Below are 19,520 nucleotides of genomic sequence, written 5' to 3' on the forward strand. Positions count from 1 at the left end.
AAAAAATTATAAAGTCAGAATTCTGAGTTATTAAGTCACAATTCCGAGTTATTAAGTCAGAATTCCGAGTTATTAAGTCAGAATTCTGAGTTACAAAGTCGCAATTCCGAGTTATTTAGTCAGAATTCTGAGTTACAAAGTCGCAATTCCGAGTTATTTAGTCAGAATTCCGAGTTATTAAGTCAGAATTCTGAGTTATAAAGTCGCAATTCCGCGTTATAAAGTCAGAATTCTGAGTTATAAAGTCGCAATTCCGCGTTATAAAGTCAGAATTCTGAGTTATAAAGTCGCAATTCCGAGTTATAAAGTCAGAATTCTGAGTTATAAAGTCGCAATTCCGAGTTATAAAGTCAGAATTCTGAGTTATAAAGTCGCAATTCCGAGTTATAAAGTCAGAATTCTGAGTTATAAAGTAGCAATTCCGAGTTATAAAGTCAGAATTCTGAGTTATAAAGTCAGAATTCTGAGTTATGAAGTCCCAATTATGAGTTATTAAGTCGCAATTCTGAGTTATAAAAAAATCTTTTGAATTTCGACAATTTCTCACGACATTTCATATTACGTTACGAGAGTTCCTGTCGCCAGCAGCTGAACGTTTCTGCGACGCCAAGGTATGGTCATATTTACTATTTGGCATGATAATTATTTACGATATGAAGTGTTACAGTAAATGCCGTGTTATAATAGAAGCCTTTGGCGAGTGTAAAATCCGAAAGTTTTGCGTGTGTGGTATCATAGCCTACAGGCTCATGCGGTTTCCTCGAATAGTAGTCGTGTTGCTTTTATGGACAATTCAGTAGGCTAGTTTACATTGCACCAAAAGGGAGTAAAATTAGGTTTGGATTCAAAGCTTGCTTTGTTATGTACAGTATACTAACCACAAAAGTACATGGATTTTGTTTTCTGGCTTATATACTCGGTCTAGGCTTTATATTGGCCTCTAGCCTCACTATGTTTTCCTTTTAAAACTATCATTGTAGGATGGACGAATTAATAATTTTACTAAGGGAGAGAAACATCCCTGAAACAACTATCAAACGACTGGAGGAAGACAAGGTAATACCTAAACAATTTACCACACACTTTTAAAGTCATAATTTGGAAGAAGTGGACATTTTAATGCATGTTTAATTTTAGTCACTTGCAGTTTTATTTCTTAAAGTAGTTATATACTGTTTATTTTACAATAAATAACTTAACCTAAGCTGAACACTTTGGCAAAGCTCCAGTGTTTACCTAAACACTTTCAATTATACTTCAGTTTAGTGACTGAATCTTAATATTAACCAGTTGCTTGTTGACATGCGTAATACTAGCAGACTGCTTATTGGTACTTAAAAAACATATATTAATGCCATATTTTGAATGACCATATTTTACATTCTTTTTTAAACCATTCATAGTTACTTAAAGGCATACTCAAAGAAAACAGTACTACACCATTGGGGAATATTACAGAAATTTAATACATTTATTGAAAAACAAAGTACCAAAATGTATGTAATGGCAGAAATATGAAATGAAATATGAAAATAAAAATAAATAAAATAACATGAACTTGTCATTTATAACCAGTAGATGGTAGCAGAGGTTAACTCATTTAGCTCAGTTACTGTATCGACTCCTTAGATGTTTCAATGTCTTTCTTTTGGATTTCTTATGAAAACATTAAATATAGCAAGTTTACTGTATTATAAGGAAGTACAAAGTACAAGAAGTCAGAGTGCCATTTAAATATAAATAGTGAACCCATACACCAACAATCTTTAAGGGTAATTTACTTAAATACTTTAGTATTAAATTTACTTTATTCAGCCAACTCAGATTTGTTATTATTTAGTTTTGGTACTCTAAATTTAGTTTGATTTACTTTATGCACAACTCTGAAACTGCATAGGTGGATTACACATAAACACACGCACGCACGCACACACACACACACACACATATATATATATATATATATATATATATATATATATATATATATATATATATATATATATATATATATATATATCTAAAAACATACATACATACATACAGTACATACATATATGTAAAGATATATATATCTATATATATATATATATATATATCTATATATATATATATATATATATATATATATCTATATATATATATATATATATATATATATATATATCTATATATATATATCTATATATATATATATATATATATATATATATATATATATATATATATATACGCGTGAGTGTGTGTGTGTCTGTATTTATTTATGTAAGTATTTATTTATTTTGCAGATTGATGTCAGTGTCCTACTGTTAATGACTGATGATCAGATGAGAAGCTATTTTCCTTCATATGGAGACAGACTGGCCGTGATGGGATTTTGTAGGAGGCAAGAAAGAGAACCAACTTGCAGGAAGTCAAAGCTGTTTGAGCGCCTCAAATCAAAACTGACCAAAAGACAAAAACCTGACAATTCACAAACAGAAACCCAAAATACTACAAAAAAACATTCTCAGCGTACTGTAAGAAAAATTGAAATGGGGTGGATGCACCATGATGGTCAGGGCTTTGTTCAAATGAGAGCAAAAAAAGGAGGGGGAACAAGGAAGTTGAGTGTTCCAAAAGAATGGAAAAGGGAAGAGCTGATTGAGGAGGCAATTCGTCTGTTTTTTCCAAATGGAAAAAATTCTCATGGGAGTATTTCTGAGTTTAAATTGGATCTAACAAATTATCAGGAAGTGTCACTAGATGCAGAATCTACAGTGGGGGAAATGTATAATGCATCCAAACTCACAATGATGAGGTTCTACTTGACAACAAAAAAGGTGGAGAGGGAAGTGGAAACAGAAAGTGAAGAGGAAATGTCAGATCAAATGGAGAACTTTCACAGTAATAACCAGGATCAAAGCCTTCCCTCTACTTCCAGTGGGATGAATGACTTCTTTCCTTCAGAGATGGATGTAATTTATGTAGATAGTCCGGTTAATGACACTGCATCTCCCTTTCATTCCACAGAGGATCATATTGCAGATGATGACCTGAATGTATCTTTTCAAAGTTCTTTAGTGACCTTGCCAGATTACTTAGATTCAAGCAATGTAGTAACAGTACTCACTGGTGACATCATTGGAATAGATGAACAAAACTTAGATGACACTTTGCCGCTGAGCCCAGAACCCATTGCTCCACAGAAAAAAATCCTTGTTGTTCATCGTGGACAAATATTTTCAGAGCTCATTGCCCATTTCTGTGATGAAACCCTTATTCATACACAGAGTGAAGTAGAAGTGAAGCTGCTGCTCCCAAATGGACAGTTTGAGATGGGTCATGATGTTGGTGGAGTGTTTAGGGATTGCCTATCAGAGTTCTGGCAGGAATTTTATGATCAGTGCACATTGGGGAACAATTTTAAAGTTCCCTTTCTTCGACATGACTTTGGCAAAGAAAAGTGGGAAAGTGTGGCCCGAATAATTTTGTTCGGCTGGAAGAAAGAGAAATATCTCCCAATAAAACTTGCACCTGTCATCCTCCAGCAAGCAATACAGGGATCTGTGAAAAGTGATCTGATTGAGAACTTTTTGAAGTATGTCTCAGAAAACGAGTGTGCTTTGTTAGAAAGCTGCAGAAAAGACTTCTGTAGTGCAGACCAGGAGGAATTGCTTGAGACCTTAGACAACTACAGTTGTCGAAGAATTCCAACAAATGAAAACTTCAAGCAAATTTTGGAAGAACTGGCTCACAAAACTCTCATTCAAGAGCCTGCTTATGTTCTTGAACAGTGGGCATGCATACTTGGACCTCTGAGGAAGGACCTTGAGGAAATTGAAGATGTGTACTGTGCATTACAACCAACAGTGAGGAAAATTGTGCAATCTCTCAAATTTCCTGAAACAATGAATGTACAGCAAAAGGACATTTCAAAGCACTTGACAACTTACTTGAGGGAGTGTGATGCAAAACGGCAGTCTCTGTTTCTTCGATTCTGTACTGGATCAGATTTGTTTATAGGCAAAGCTATAACAGTTGATTTCACAGACCTTAAAGGGTTTGAGAGAAGACCAGTGGCGCACACATGTGGCTGTTTTCTGAGGCTTTCAGTGCACTATGACAACTACCCTGATTTCAGATCTGAAATGAACAAAGTCCTTGAAAGCAACATCTGGGTCATGGACATAGTTTAGTGGATTTAGTCGGAACTGAGTTGTGGCCAGCTCCTATGCAAGCTATTGTTTTCTGTCATTCTTATTACACTTCATACAGTTAATTCACACTGTATACAGAAAGTAAATCATTCCCTTTAATTTTGCACTTACATATTGCTGGTTACATTGAATGCAGACCAACCTTTATTATTTTTGATGATTGAGTTTTTTTTTTTTTTTTGATGATTGAGATTTGATTAAAAAAAAATAGGTGCAACCAAATGTTTGAGTTAAATCATTAAATTGTTAATTTCAACTGTTCAGTCAAATAGGCTTGGAACTGTCCAAATGTTTTAATGGTTCCTTTTTCATACATGTACACGCTCTACCATTATTTGACAAGTTCATAAAGTAAAACAATCACTTTAATTGTTCATTGAATGTTGCCCCTAAATAGTGAAAGTTTTCTTCATAGTTACAAACAACTGTTTACATTTAATTGTACAAGTTGCATCTACCCTGACATAAATGTCTGAATGATTATGTGTTCCTAAAGAGATAGTTCACTAAAAAAATGAAAATGTTCTCACTTTTTACTCACCCCTCAAGTGTTTACAAGCCTCTATGGATTTATTTCTTTGGTTGAACACAAAAGAAGATAGTTTGAAGAAAGCTGCAAACCTGTATCCATTGACTTCCATAAAAGAAAATACAAATACTATGAAAGTCAGTGGTTACAGGTTTTCAGCTTTCTTCAACAGAAGAAAGAAACAAGCAAGGAGTGAGGAAATTGACAAGTTCATTTTTGGGTGAACTATCCTTTTAAGTTTGTGTTTCTATACAGTTGGGTGTTGCATTATTGCAACAATACATAACAATTTTATAACATTGTTTTATTGAAATAGTTTTAATGTGGTTTGTTTTATTTTTTCTTGTACCACATTGTAATGTTAAGTACTCATACATTAAACAACACAACCTCCATATATTGTGCCATGTTTTTTTGAGAATTCAAGATGGAGTGAGTAGGCTACTACACTGAAAAAAAAAATTATTTATTGGATTTACAAAAAGTGGTTGCAAACAAATTGTTTAGGCTGAATTTAAACAAACAAATTAAGTAGAACATAACTAAATTTACTTTTTTGTTTATATTCAGCCCATATAAATTTTTGCATTTCAGCATTGCATTTTTTATTGGCCAATAAATAAATTGCTCATCAAAGTCTGCTTTAATTAAAAAAAAACTTTGAACTTTTAAAATCAATTTCACTTAAAGCTCTGTAGTGGTGCACAAAACCTGACAGCCAGTGTACCATGTTAAAATGATTACAGGTTCGTTAAGCATGTATAGGAAAAACATTGGGAATACTGTTCGAGCATTTGTTTGAAACAAAAATGTACTACTACAAAGTTGAATATTTAATAATAAAAATACTATTACAAATTCAGTTCTTTATTTCAGGTATAACACAAAATACAGACAGTTTACCATTTAAACCCTTTAGTTTATGTTTTAAATATACATCCCCTTTATATTCCTAAGGTGAAACAAATGAAAATTCTATACATTTTGAAAAATTTCAGTACTATTGCTTTACAGTTTAAACAAAATTATTTTACTTTTGAGTAACAAAATACTTCTAAAACTCACTTCCTCTGTTTCTATTGCATTCAGGTTAGGTCTAAAAGTATTAAAAGAGCACCACAAAAGTGTTTGAAATCATGCAAAAATGTGCATTACTGTAGTTGGGAAAGATGTCATTTAAAAAGTAGTCATAAAAAAGTTTTTTTTTGTGTGTGAAGTGCATCTTGATGCACTTTTATTATCTCATCTACCTAAGTTTGCTGGCCTTCTTTTGCACATGAGGATGGGATGGTCTGGAACAAATTATTCATTCCTTCTGAAAACACAAAGCAACATCACTGTGATTGTGTGTCATCATAAAGAATTATATTAGAGGTTATTTACTGTACTTTGAGCACTGTGTCTGACAGACAAGGGATCCTGAAGCGTGTATGAAAATGATGGAATGTAAACAGTTGTTCCATTATAGTATGTAGAGTAAAGGTACATTAATCCCATAACCCTAGAAGATAGGGCTGTTACTAATCAAATACAATCAGCATCAATAAAATACATCCTTCGATTGCCACAGTGGCACAGAAGATACATCAGATGTGTCATTCATTCATTAGTAACGAAGAATTCATGTTTTAAAATTATTCTTTGTTTGCTGTGAGCATTTTGCATGCTGTTTATGTGCCCCAGTACATAAAAAAGCAATGTTATTTGACATGTCTGTTAAATGCAGCTAAGTTGTAACACAACTGTGATGCAGAAAAAAATACAATTCCAGTTGTATCAATAATGGCATTGTGTTAATGTTTTGTTTATAGAATTTTTTTCATATAAAAATATGACATGTCAGTGGCAATCCCAATTTAAATATTATGCCCTTAAATTATACACTATGGCATTTAGACAACTGGCTTGTTATCAGTTTCATAATTAAAGATGTAATGACTTTTTGAGTCTGGGGCATAATGGTAACAAAATTCATTAACATATTCATGTTTAAAGCCAAATAATAATAAAGTGAAATATAAATCCTGCTCACCTGTTATCTTGATAGACAGACACAGCACAGTGAAAGTAAAGTGGGAATTGCAGAGATTTTAACCTCAGAGAGTTCTTTTGAGACTTGCATGAAAAAAGCACAATAGAAGTGTTTCAAATAATGCTCACAGATAATATTGTGTGTGTGTGTGTGTGTGTATGTGTGTGTGTGTATGTGTGTGTGTGTACAATACCTTTACCTTCTAGTGAAAGTTGTAGATAAGATCTCAATGGTGCATCTAGTCATCCAAGTCCAGTCCTTCAAGGATTAGTTCACGAAGCTTAAGGTAAAGGTCTGTAATTTCATAAACATCATCTGACAATGCAAGGTTATGTTCATCCATCAGTTCTACGCACAGTTGAAAGACATCCTCATCACAAGGGTAGTCTTTAACTAAACACTCCTCTTTGCAAATACTCAGCTTTGTTTGTTCAATTGGATGCAAGAAATTCTGCACTCCATATAAGCTGGGAACAGCAAACATTATTGAAGGTCGACCACTGGGAGCACGTGGATTGTGAGTTGGCCGTATCCTGTGGCAATTCCAGGCACTGACTATTTCATCAAGCTCTTCCTTTATAAAATAAAAGCAACAAAATTAAATTAATAAACACACTGTAAACTGCATATTGTAGGCTATGTAAATATTAAGTTAATCTTTAACGGCAATATTGTTTTTATGATTAAATAAACTATAGTAAACCAAATGTTACCTGTATAGAATGCTGGAAACAAAACTGGATGAGAGATTTATCAATGAAACTATCAACAAAGTGCCCATCTTCTTTTAGCTGTTCAAAATGATCCATCCAAAATTGTATGCACTGACTTCTCAAAGTGGACCACCATCGTTCAATTCTCTGGTTCCCCGTGCTTGGACCAAGCGTGACAGATTCGGCACTAGCAGTGCCTCTGAAGAATGTCTGCATATCTGCTAAATGCGTATTTTCAGTTCCATGGTCAATGCGAATTCTATGTGGAAATCCGTTATTCTCAGCAACAGCTTGTATGAAATAACCCGCAATTACTCGTGGGTCATTGTTCGTTTTGTATGCTTCAAGCCAGATCATTTTTCTGGAAAACCCATCAATGCATCCGTTTATGCATATTCCGTAAGGTTTCAACTTGTCGTACCCGTCAATATGCCAAACATAGTTTGGTCCGCGGCTGTTATACATGCGTCGCCGCAGACGACCGCGAGCGCGCAGGTCAACTCCCTGTCCATCTAACAGCCGCATCAACTGACGGACAGTTTCTCTGTCTGTAATAATGCCAGAAAGCCAACATTTCTGGTGCATCCAACGATATCCATGTTGTCGTCCCGATGTCTGTAGCTGTTGGTGTATAAAACGTGCCACGTCGGCCTCGTCTGTTTTATTGCGTCTCCGCCACAACTGATTCATACATAACGTTCTCTCAAGAGTCCGCAAACTAAACTTTATGTTGTGTGATTCCTCCAATAAAATTAAGATTTCTCTATTAGTAAAACCGCACCAAAAATAATCCTCTATAATCTTTTCCATTTAGGCTATAGCCTTCATAAGAAGGTCCAGCGATGTAACCTACTTCCATGCCATACAGATAAGACTCAGATAAGCCTTTTTTCTCTGAATTGCGAGATATAAACTCAGAATTCTGACATAATAACTCAGAATTGCGACTTAATAACTCAGAATTACGATTTTATAACTCAGAATTCTGACTTAATAACTCGGAATTGCGACTTAATTACTCAGAATTGCGACTTAATAACTCAGAATTACGACTTTATAACTCGGAATTCTGACTTTATAACTCGGAATTACGACTTTGTAACTCCGAATTCTGACTTAATAACTCGGAATTGCGACTTTATAACTCAGAATTTTGACTTTATAACTCGGAATTGCGACTTAATAACTCAGAATTCTGACTTTATAACTCGGAATTCTGACTTTATAACTCGGAATTGCGACTTTATAACTCAGAATTCTGACTTTATAACTCGGAATTCTGACTTATTAACTCAGAATTCTGACTTTTAAATTTTCTTTATATTATCATTAATTTTTTTTTTATTATTAATTCTTTTTCTTTTTTTTATTCAGTGGCGGGAACGGGCTTCCATAGGAATGCGATGTGACATCACACTGTAAGGTGGGCGCGCGTTGTTGTTAGAACAGATACAGCTGCGGACGGAAATTAAAAATAATTGTTTATATTAACGTTATATATTAAATTGTATTTTATTGACGTATATCCCTACCCTAACCTTAAACTCAACCATCATATGAATGTATAATCAGTAGTTATACTGAGTATTATTCATATTATGTATTAAATTACCCATTACATTGTATTTTGTTAACGCCCAAACCCTAAACACAACCCTCACAGTAAAGTAAATTGTAAAGTAAAAGTAATTATTAATGTACAGTGTCGTCAAAATTATGCTACAATTTACGTGAATATCTGCAGCTGTATCTCATCTAGACTTGACCGCGCATAACCAATTACTTCCGAATCCCTGTTCCGAGTGCTTCCGAACGCGGTGAATGGATTTGGAGAAATTCGTGTCAGTTTCTTCCGTGTTGTTTGACGCGCGATTCCGGGTGTGACAGTCACCTGACAGCATTTCCACAGTGCCAGTCCACCCGTGCACAGTGTTTTTACCAGAAAACCTTTTATCAAAAGCATAGTAATGGCCACAAATCCACCAAAAGTCAAGGTGCTGCTGAGTGGAAATGAAAGGTAAGTTCGGAAATCTTCGTGTGGCTCTTCGGAGAACTTCGATTCTTATGAACAGTTTTTCACGTCGATTCACTTCTTGTTTTTTGTTATCTTGTTTTATCATCATACTTTTGTCAGGTTGCAGAAATTGAAAGCCGCTTTTCGTGATAAATATGGACAAATGCCGCTTTTCTATGCTTGTGCTCCTGGGAGGGTGAATTTGATCGGTGAGTTGTTGAGAAAACATGGTGTAATGTGAACATGCTGCAGCAGATGCTCTTTATATGCTCTCTTTAATCGTGTTTTTCCAGGTGAGCATATTGATTACTGTGGCTATGCTGTCCTGCCGATGGCGATAGAGCAGAGTATTCTCGCTGCTGTTTCTGTCTCTGACACTAAAACCATCCAGCTGACAAACACTGACCCCAAATACAAGTGAGTAATTCTGTTCTGCAGGAGTCATTCATTCACCCACTCACTCCATGCATTCATTCATTTATTTAATCACTCATTTATATTTATAATATGAAACACTCACTTCATTCAGATTGATTAATTAATTTAATTAATTAAATAGTTAAATGATTAATCCATCCAATCATTCATTCATTCATTCGTTTGTTCATTCACCCACTTCATTCATTCACTATTTATTCACTCAATTCCTTTATCCATTTATTCATTCACTCTATTCATTCATTTATCCATCCATTCATTCATTCCTTCACTCAATTCATTTATTCACTCCATTCAGTCAATCCTTTATTCATTCACTCCATTCATTCATTCATTCATTCACCCACTCACTCACTCCATCCATTCATTCACTCACACTCACTCAATTTATTCATTCACTTATTCACTCCATTCGTTCATAAATTCACTCACTCCATTAATTAATTAATTTATCCATTGGATTGATGGATTGATTATCCATCTATCCAATCACTCACTCCATTAATTCATTCATAAATTCATTAATTTGTTCATTCACCCACTTCATTCATTCACTCTATTTATTCACTCAATTTATTCATCTATTTATTCATTCACTCTATTAATTCATTCATTCATTCCTTCACTCGATTCATTTTACTCTATTCAATCAATCCTTTATTCATTCATTTACCCACTCACTCCCTCACTCACTCCATCCATTCATTCACTCACACTCACTCAATTTATTCATTCATTAACTCCATTAATTCATTCACTTGATTCATTTATTCATACATTCAATGGTTCATTCACTTCATTTATTCATTCATTCATTCACTCATTCACTCAATTCATTTATTTACTCATCTATTCACTCTATTCAATCATTCCAATATTCATTTACTCCATTCATCCAATTATTCATTTATTTACTTCACTCACTCACTCACTCACTCACATCATTCATTCATTCATTCATTCACTCAATTCATTTATTTACTCATCTATTCACTCTATTCAATCATTCCAATATTCATTTACTCCATTCATCCAATTATTCATTTATTTACTTCACGCACTCACTCACTCACTCACTCACTTACTCACTTACTCACTCACTCACGTCATTCATTCATTCATTCATTCATTCATTCATTCATTCAATGATCAGTCAAAAGTTGCATCAAATTATTACAGAAGTAATAGAATTACTTAAAGGTTTATATATATAAATATATATATATATATATATATATATATATATATATATATATATATATATATATATATATATATATATAATAAACACAGTTATGTTTTACATGTTTGTTTACAGTTAGTTGACTGAATGTTTATATGTATGCATTTATTTATTTATTTCAGTCCAGTGTAGTCACATTTAGTCTGTAATTTATGAAAAAAAATCTTTATATGCTCAAATGTATTCGACTGTTTAGTTATTTAGAATAAATAAATAATTTTACTAAATGTTTTTGGTTGCAGTTAGTTGACTATTTGTTTATTTATTTAAGTCCAATTTTATCACATTTAGTCTGTAATTTTTTTAAAAGCTCTTTCTGTGCACAAATGTAATTGACAGTTAGTTAAAAAATAATTAATCAATTTATTCTTATAAATAAATTTTAAAAAGTTACAGTTTACTGAATTTATTTATTTAATTTCATATAAAACACTTTACATGCTCAAATGTTCTTTGACCTTTTATTTATATATTTAATTAACTAATTATTTCAGAGATTTCGCCGTGTCTGCTGATGCCATCTCCATTGACAGAGAGAATCCTCAGTGGCATTATTACTTCCTTTGTGGGGTGAAAGGACTCCAGGTGATGAGCTGTTCATCATAAGCACATACTCACCTGTGAATGCATTATAATAATCAAAGTACTCTGACCCCTGATCTTGTGTCTGCAGGAGCACCTGAGCTTGTCTTCATTGGCAGGGATGTGTTGTGTGGTGGATGGGACGATCCCGGCCAGTTCAGGCCTGTCCAGCTCCAGTGCGCTGGTGTGCTGCGCCGGTCTGCTCGCTATGGAGGCCAATCACAGATCTCTCTCTAAGGTAGCACTGACTCCAATATTATGAAAAACAGTAGTAACAAATACATCATAAATAATACATTTGTGTTGAGCTGCAGATCAGAGTTTGGTATCAGCATGAATTATATCTTATTTACATTTTATATTTGAGTTGGCAATTTTATTTTAAAATGACGTATTGGTCTTTTTAATCCCAGAAATGTTTATCTTTTTGGGATTAAAAATAATAATATGCTCGTTTCACAATTTTATTACACTTTGGTTTTTATTCACTTTATTAATTTAAAATATTATTACACTTTTAAAAAATATTAACTTTACCACATTCATGATTTTCTTGTTGAATGTGGTTTAAAATTAATTTGATTTCATTTTTATTTAGAAATAAAAATAAAACAGACAACAGCATGTGTCTTAAAATTGTCTCTTAAAATAAAAATGTTAATTAATAAATTACAATATATATATATATATATATATATATATATATATATATATATATATATATATATATATATATATATATATATATATATATATATATATATATATAATGTTCATGTGTTATTTATCAATTTCTAGTTGAATGAAGTTTATTCAATAATTTTCCCTTGGCTTAGTCCCTTATTTATCAGGGGTCGCCACAGCGGAATGAACCGCCAACTATTCCAGCCTTTTTTTCTCCAACCGCAACCCATTACTGGGAAACACACACACTCATTCATACACATACAGTACACCATGGACAGTTTAGCTTACCCAATTCACCTATAGCGCATGACTTTGGACTATGGGGGAAATCGGAGCACCTAGAAGAAATTGTTCTGTTGTTTTGTTTTGTTAAAATAAAGGCAAAAAAAATATATATATAAAAAAGATTTTTTTATATATATATATATATATATATATATATATATATATATATATATATATATATATATATATATATATATATATATATATATATATATTTTACTGATTTCCTATGCACTTGATCTTTATTTCAGGTCACTCTTGCAGAAATGTGTGCCAAATGTGAGCGTTATATTGGCACTGAGGGCGGAGGGATGGATCAGTCCATTTCTTTTTTAGCAGAAGAGGGAACGGTAAGCCATGTTTTAAAGTAGCTTATATAAATGCTGTGCATTTTGTTCATTCCTGGTATAAAGATTAATGGCATGAGACTTTTTAAAATTGCTGCTCATACAGTTACTGATGCTATAATCTCTGAATTAATTTAAGAATTATAATAAAAAATAACGTGGACAAAGGTAAGTGATGAAATATTTGTAAAAAAAAAAAAAAAACATTGTGAAAGTAAACAGTTTATCAAAACAAAGTCGCAAAAAATGGACATTTATATCAGTCGACAGCAAGTCTCTTAAAATAAAAAATTATTAACATTTGAATTATTTTTAAATAAGAAAAATAATACATATATATATATATATATACAGTAAAAGTCAGAATTATTAGTCTTGCTTTAAATTTTTTTTCTTTGAAAATCTAACGCACTAAATCACACTTCAGCACCGTTTATTTGAGAGCGCACAAGAAGATCTGCGCTTAAGCTGCGTATATTTGAGGGGGCGTGCAAGAAGTTTTGTGCACGAGCAGAGGAAATCGCTGCACAATCCAAGAGAAGAGATTTACTTGCTCGTAGGGTTATTACATAAATGCGATCTCGTCATTGAAATAACGTGACAGGTAGTTGGTAGATCTGTGCATAAAAGTCCTAGAGGAAACACTGCAAGTTTCTAAAGCTAAAGACTTCTTCTTTCCATTATGTAGTTAATTTCAATATATATACTACAAGACCTTGCATAGTGTTTATGTCACTTCTCGCGTTTGTTTGTTTGTTTGTGAGACGTAGTTTGGACAAAGTTGTCTGTGATTCTTCCTAATGTAAAGTCATGCAGTGTGAACTCTCCTGTCGCCGATCCAACAAGAACAAGAACCCAGATAGTCATGCAGTGTGAAAACATCCGTGACACGACTACTTTCAAAGTCATGCAGTCTGAACTCGGCATTAGTTTGATTCGTCAAGTGCGTGGTGCAAAAACTGGTGCAAATGTCGGAGATGAAAGAGTGTGTTTTCTGCAGGTGGTTTGTCAAGCCCACTCACCTGTGTGAAGGTTTTCAATCATATAAAACCAGCATGAATACAAAAAGTACAGCTCAAAAAATGTAAAGTTTTAAATGAAGAAAATAAAAGATTGTTTTTCTTTTCTTTATCTTGACAATGCTTCTCTGATCCATATATCAGCCGAATATGTCAAACTGCATTTACATTTTTGACTGTTTCTTTTTCTCCTCAAGGCAAAGCTAATCGAGTTTAACCCGTTGCGAGCCACAGACGTGAAGCTGCCTGATGGCGCAGTCTTTGTAATCGCCAACTGCTGTGTGGAGATGAACAAGGCGGCGTCGTCTCACTTCAACATGAGGGTGGTGGAGTGTCGCCTCGCCACAAAGGTCTGAACTCCAGTATACAGACATCCGAAAGACTGAACATTTCTTAATGTTTAAAAGAAGTCTCTTACAGATCAAATCTGCATTCATTTACTCAGGAAAAGTATTTTAAATTGAATTAAATAGTTGTAGTCATGGATGTGCGAGGCAGTGGCGCAGTAGGTAGTGCTGTCGCCTCACAGCAAGAAGATCGCTGGTTCGACACTTGGCTCAGTTGGTGTTTCTGTGTGGAGTTTGCATGTTCTCCTTGCCTTTGTGTGGGTTTCCTCCGGGTGCTCCAGTTTCCCCCACAGTCCAAAGACATGCGGTACAGGTGAATTGGGTAGGCTAAATTGTCCGTAGTGTATGAGTGTGTGTGTGTGTGTGGATGTTTCCCAGAGATGGGTTGCAGCTGGAAGGGCATCCGCTGTGTAAAAACATGCTGGATAAGTTGGCGGTTCATTGCGCTGTGGCGTCCCCGGATTAATAAAGGGACTAAGCTGACAAGAAAATAAATGAATGAATGAGTCATGGATGTGTATTCAAAGGTTTTAAGTGCATTTAGCTGTATTTACATTAGGTGGCGCTAAAGCCAAAAGTATACAGTGTTTTCAGGGGACTCACTCATTTTCACCATCAAATAAGTTACATTTTCAGAAACTAAACATGAAACAGGTGCAAAGTTGCATGAAGATGTGGGTACACAAGGTTTTTTAAATATCAGCAAATGTTTGCGAACGCCATTTTCAGCACTGGGTCCTCTGTCCACTTTTAAGAAGGTCACTACACTAAGCTTTACAAACGAGAGCCCTTGTGATTTTTGTATTGAATCCCGCTGTGTGCAGATGCTGGCGAAGGCGCGCGGGCTGGACTGGAGGCGTCTGCTGAAGCTGGGGGATCTGCAGAAGGAGCTGCGGGTGAGTCTGGAGGAGATGCTGGAGCTGCTGGAGGAGCTGCTGCACCCTGAGCCCTACAGCAGAGAGGAGATCTGCAGGAGTCTGGGCATCACTGATCAACAGCTGGGGGAGGACATCCTCAGTGCCAACACACAGCACGGTAAGAGAGAACTTATAGCCTGGAGGAATACAAATTCACAATCTGTTTCCGTATCTTTAATCCCAGGCAGTGTGGAAGTTCAGTTTTCCAAAAGCCCGAGAGGGGTCTGGATGCAGACCTAATGCAGTGCAATCTGAGCTGCATCCAATGCCTTTTAATGCACTCGCCTAACCCCACCAGTCACAGTGACGTCACTCACTGCATTGAGTGCATTGTGTCTGACATTGCATCGCTGAAAGATGCAATCTCAGCTTGCATTATAAAGGCTGCATCCAGATACTATTTAAAAACCCAGGCTGCAAAAACAAGCTTTTCTTACTTAGAGTTTTTGTCTTGTTTGTAGTCCAAATGTCTTAAAAATCTTACATTTAGATGCATTTTTAGACGAGCAAAAATAGCGTCTTGTTTTCAGAAAAGTCAAAATTCAGTTAGGTATTATTCTTAAAATAAGCAAATGAATCTGCCAATGGGGAAAGGAAAATAATCTTACGTCCAAGCAAAAAGGAGACTTTGCTTACTCCATGTCATCAACAGAAGTAAGAAAAGAAAATTTTGAGTGTAAGCAAATGGTAAGAAACTTTTTAAATGTACTGTCCCTTTAAGACTGTCAGCAAAAACGGCAAACTGAGGCTTGAGTCCACACTGGCTCAACAAACGGATGCATTAAGTTAGGGATAAAGTACATCCAGGAGGTTGTACCCCTGAATAAAGTCTAAGGCCCCGTGTACACTTGTGCGTTTTAGTTTTAAAACGGCGTTTTAGATCAAAAACGATCCGCGTCCACACTAGCTTTTTACCTAGCGTCTCTGAACATATCTCCGTCCACACTACGCCACCAAAAACGTATATCACGTGACCATTCGCGCACTCTGGGCATGCGCGTTCTAGTATAAACAGGAAGCATGCATCTCACTCGGCATTTGGTTATTGTTAGTCAACAAACGCCGGTTGAACATTAAACACAATGGCAAAGAAAGCAAGAGAGGTATTTTTGTGGACAGACGACGAGGTCGAGTTGTTACTAAACGTAACAAATGAATAACTGCACAATGGCGCCTAAAACAGACAATAGTGCAAACAACGCTCCCATTTCTGTGCCCATGTTGTTGTTTACAGTACTGTCTTCCGGTAGCGTTAAAGCCTTGTGTTATAGTCATGTGATAGAGGCTTGACGAATAAGGGAAGGATACCCAATGACACAAAAGCCCCAATCAGGTAGCGAATCTCAACAGTCCTGCCTCAGTTTTCAGATGTCTCCGTTTTTCCTCATCCACACGGAGACGGAGCAGCAGCGTTTCAGAATGAAAACAGCCTCTCCAGCATTTCCAAAACGCTCCGTTTTCGGCGCTCGAGAACTCCAGCGTAGTGTGGATGGATGGCGTAACCGTAGCAAAACTTATGCGTTTTAAAATGAAAACGCATTAGTGTAAACGGGGCCTAAATGGCAGCCAGAATTGCAGCACAATTGTATGAGACTGAAGGGCTTTATTCTGTAAAAAGCAACCACCTGAATGTACTTTATCCAGCTTATTACATGGCTTCTTAACACAAAACACAGAATTTTGACACAAAACATTGTTAAGAGCCGATATAATACTTTGCTCAAAGCTGACAGAAACAAAACACCGAATAAAGCTGATGGAGCATACACCAACCTGCGCATCATTCAGTCACAAGATGGTGCCAAACAGTCAAAAACAAGCGAAGCTGACAGAAACCATTTGAATGAAACTTATGCTAACCCACGTATTATTCATTCACAAGACGCCGCCAATCTGTGAAAGACAAACATACAAATGAATGTGCATGTAAGTATATGGATGTGAATGTACTTACTAACACTGAAGATGATTCTCAGTTAAACAAGCTAAATCATAATCCTGCGTTAATTATAGGTTGTTATCATTGAATAGCATACCTTGAAATGCCCTGACTGACCAATCAGAATCGAGTATTCCAGACAGCCTTGCAATAAATTAAAAATAACACCAATCCAGAGCAACTTAAAGTCTTTGGTGGTACTTCAGCAAACTAACGATCCACTGATTTGCATTTCCCCCTCAGCGACTCATTTTAAGCTGTACCAGCGTGCCAGACACGTGTACGGCGAGGCTGCGCGTGTGCTGCAGTTTAAGGCCGTGTGCGACTCCTCTCCTGCCAGCGCCATCACTCAGCTGGGGGATCTGATGAAGCAGAGCCACGGCAGCTGTAGAGACCTGTACGAGTGCAGCTGCCCGGAGCTGGACCAGCTGGTGGACATATGTCTGTGAGTGAGACGCACAACACACTGTTTAGAAGAGTTCAAGGGGGAGTTCACCCACAAACAAACAATTCTCAGCATTTATTTACACTCGGGTGGTTCTACACGTCTGTGATTTTCCTTCTCATGAACACAAAACAAAATGTTCTGAAGTACTGTGAAGAAAATGTCCTGTTAGTTTCGTCACTCGCCCTCGGGACATCCAAGGTGACCTGAGAGCGAGAAAATTAATTTCATTGTTAGCGAATTCAGTTTTCATCCCTGTTCAGGGTGTCTTAAAAAGTATTCTACAATTAATAAATCAATTATGAGACAATTAAGTGTGTGTGAGTATATGAGCGTGAGTGTAAACTCTTCCTCCTGGTTCACAGGCAGGCGGGCGCTGTGGGCTCCAGGCTAACCGGAGCTGGATGGGGAGGCTGCACCGTGTCCATGGTTCCTGGAGAAAGGATAGATTCGTTTCTCCAGACCGTGCGGGAACGTTATTACATGCCTGACGCCCGTCGAGCCGCTCTGGAAAAGCAGAGTTTATTTGTGACGAGGCCGGGTGGAGGGGCCGCAATTTACATCGAGGAATGAAAAACTCTCAACACAATCAACCCCTCGGTCTGTGAAGCACAAGGAGATTCATATAAAGGCTGATCTGATGAGCAGACTGTATGAAGTCTGAATGGGCATTTTCACTCAATAAAATGAAGAAATCTCTAATCATTTAATACTTTCAGGTTTTCAAGGCTGAAGTAAAAAGAGCTGAGAACCCCTCAATATGCTCCTGCTTTTACTGCGCTTTTCTAAAAGCATTCAAGATAGACATTCATTCAGTAAAACATCTTACTGTTTACAAGCCTCATCGTTTCAAACTCCAGAGCTATTTGGGGATTTCCGCCTGGATTTTGCCTACATAAAATTTAAAAGCTTCCCAAATCCACATGCAGAGGTGTAAATGCAAAAATTTGGTATCATTTTAAAGAAAACCCCTTGAATTTTCATAAAACACTATTAAAAGTGTTTCAAATAACTGTGGATGTTGTCTGTGTTATAAAAAACACCTAAAAAAAGAGACGCTTTTTGTATTTTTTTTTTTATAAATATTTATAAAAAAGAATATTTGTGTGTATGTGAGTGTGTGGGTGTTTCTGCGTAAAACATATGCCGGGTAAGTTGGCGGTTCATTCCGCTGTGGCGACCCCTAATTAATAAAGCAACTAAGTTGAAAAGAAAATGAATGAAAACTGTGCCTAAAAATTCTCAATTTCTGGACTCTTCTGTAGGTACACTTCTGTCGTGCACTAAGACTGACGGAAAATGGAAAGTTGCTATTTTCTAGGTTGACATAGCTAAGAACTATTTTCTCATTCAGGTGTAATAATCAAGGAGATTCGCTGCCGTACTATGGTTGTAGCAGTGCAATAATATTACACAGCATCTGAAAATAGTGCCAAGCATATATGCCTATGCTTGCTTGCACCACCTGTTAGAATCTGCGTATCATTGCACCTGCTGCAGTCATGGTACGGCAGCAAAGTTCCTCCATTATTATTACGCCAGAAAGAGAGTATAGTTCCATATCAGCTTATAAAATAACATCTTTCACTTTCCATCAGTCTTAGTTCACGATGTCACTGCAGAAGATTCGAGCTTTAAATAGGAAAATTATCAAAACACTTTTGTGTCATTTTTAGGATGCTAACGGTCTAATCCGATTCAGTGATTTATGCTAAGCTAAGCTAAAAGTACTCCAGAGATCGACTGAATAGACTAAACTGTGGATGTTGTCTATGTTATATAAA

At 35.7% G+C, this 19,520-nt stretch overlaps 2 protein-coding genes and 1 long non-coding RNA gene across 4 annotated transcripts; 2 read left to right on the forward strand and 1 right to left on the reverse strand.

Annotated features, from left to right (window-relative positions):
* Window positions 1-179: 179 nt before the first annotated feature.
* Window positions 180-5,123, forward strand: LOC103909877 (uncharacterized). Of its 2 annotated transcripts, XR_012400510.1 has the most exons (4): window positions 479-611; window positions 981-1,056; window positions 2,289-4,800; window positions 4,880-5,123. XR_012400510.1 is itself a non-coding variant. In XM_009298147.4 (3 exons), the coding sequence occupies exons 2-3, from the start codon at window positions 982-984 to the stop codon at window positions 4,176-4,178; spliced, it is 1,965 nt and encodes a 654-aa protein (XP_009296422.1). In that variant the 5' UTR covers window positions 180-611; window position 981; the 3' UTR covers window positions 4,179-5,123. The 2 variants fall into 2 exon arrangements, 1 of the variants encoding a protein (XP_009296422.1); XM_009298147.4 differs by having other exon boundaries at window positions 180-611; window positions 2,289-5,123.
* A 58-nt stretch (window positions 5,124-5,181) lies between these two features.
* On the reverse strand, window positions 5,182-8,376 carry LOC101882990 (uncharacterized). Its single transcript, XR_011008799.2, has 4 exons — window positions 7,474-8,376; window positions 6,960-7,334; window positions 6,761-6,843; window positions 5,182-6,043 (listed from the first exon to the last, which is right to left on the reverse strand). It is a non-coding gene; the product is annotated as an uncharacterized lncRNA (long non-coding RNA).
* A 967-nt stretch (window positions 8,377-9,343) lies between these two features.
* On the forward strand, window positions 9,344-18,788 carry galk2 (galactokinase 2). The gene is made up of 10 exons (NM_001007432.2): window positions 9,344-9,490; window positions 9,608-9,696; window positions 9,781-9,904; window positions 11,663-11,753; window positions 11,842-11,988; window positions 12,974-13,072; window positions 14,286-14,438; window positions 15,260-15,470; window positions 17,535-17,736; window positions 18,102-18,788. The coding sequence occupies exons 1-10, from the start codon at window positions 9,441-9,443 to the stop codon at window positions 18,307-18,309; spliced, it is 1,374 nt and encodes a 457-aa protein (NP_001007433.2). The 5' UTR covers window positions 9,344-9,440; the 3' UTR covers window positions 18,310-18,788.
* The last annotated feature ends 732 nt before the right edge of the window (window positions 18,789-19,520 follow it).

The sequence above is a fragment of the Danio rerio genome, chromosome 25 (assembly GCF_049306965.1).
Source record: "Danio rerio strain Tuebingen ecotype United States chromosome 25, GRCz12tu, whole genome shotgun sequence".
NCBI classification, from domain to species: Eukaryota; Metazoa; Chordata; class Actinopteri; order Cypriniformes; family Danionidae; genus Danio; species Danio rerio.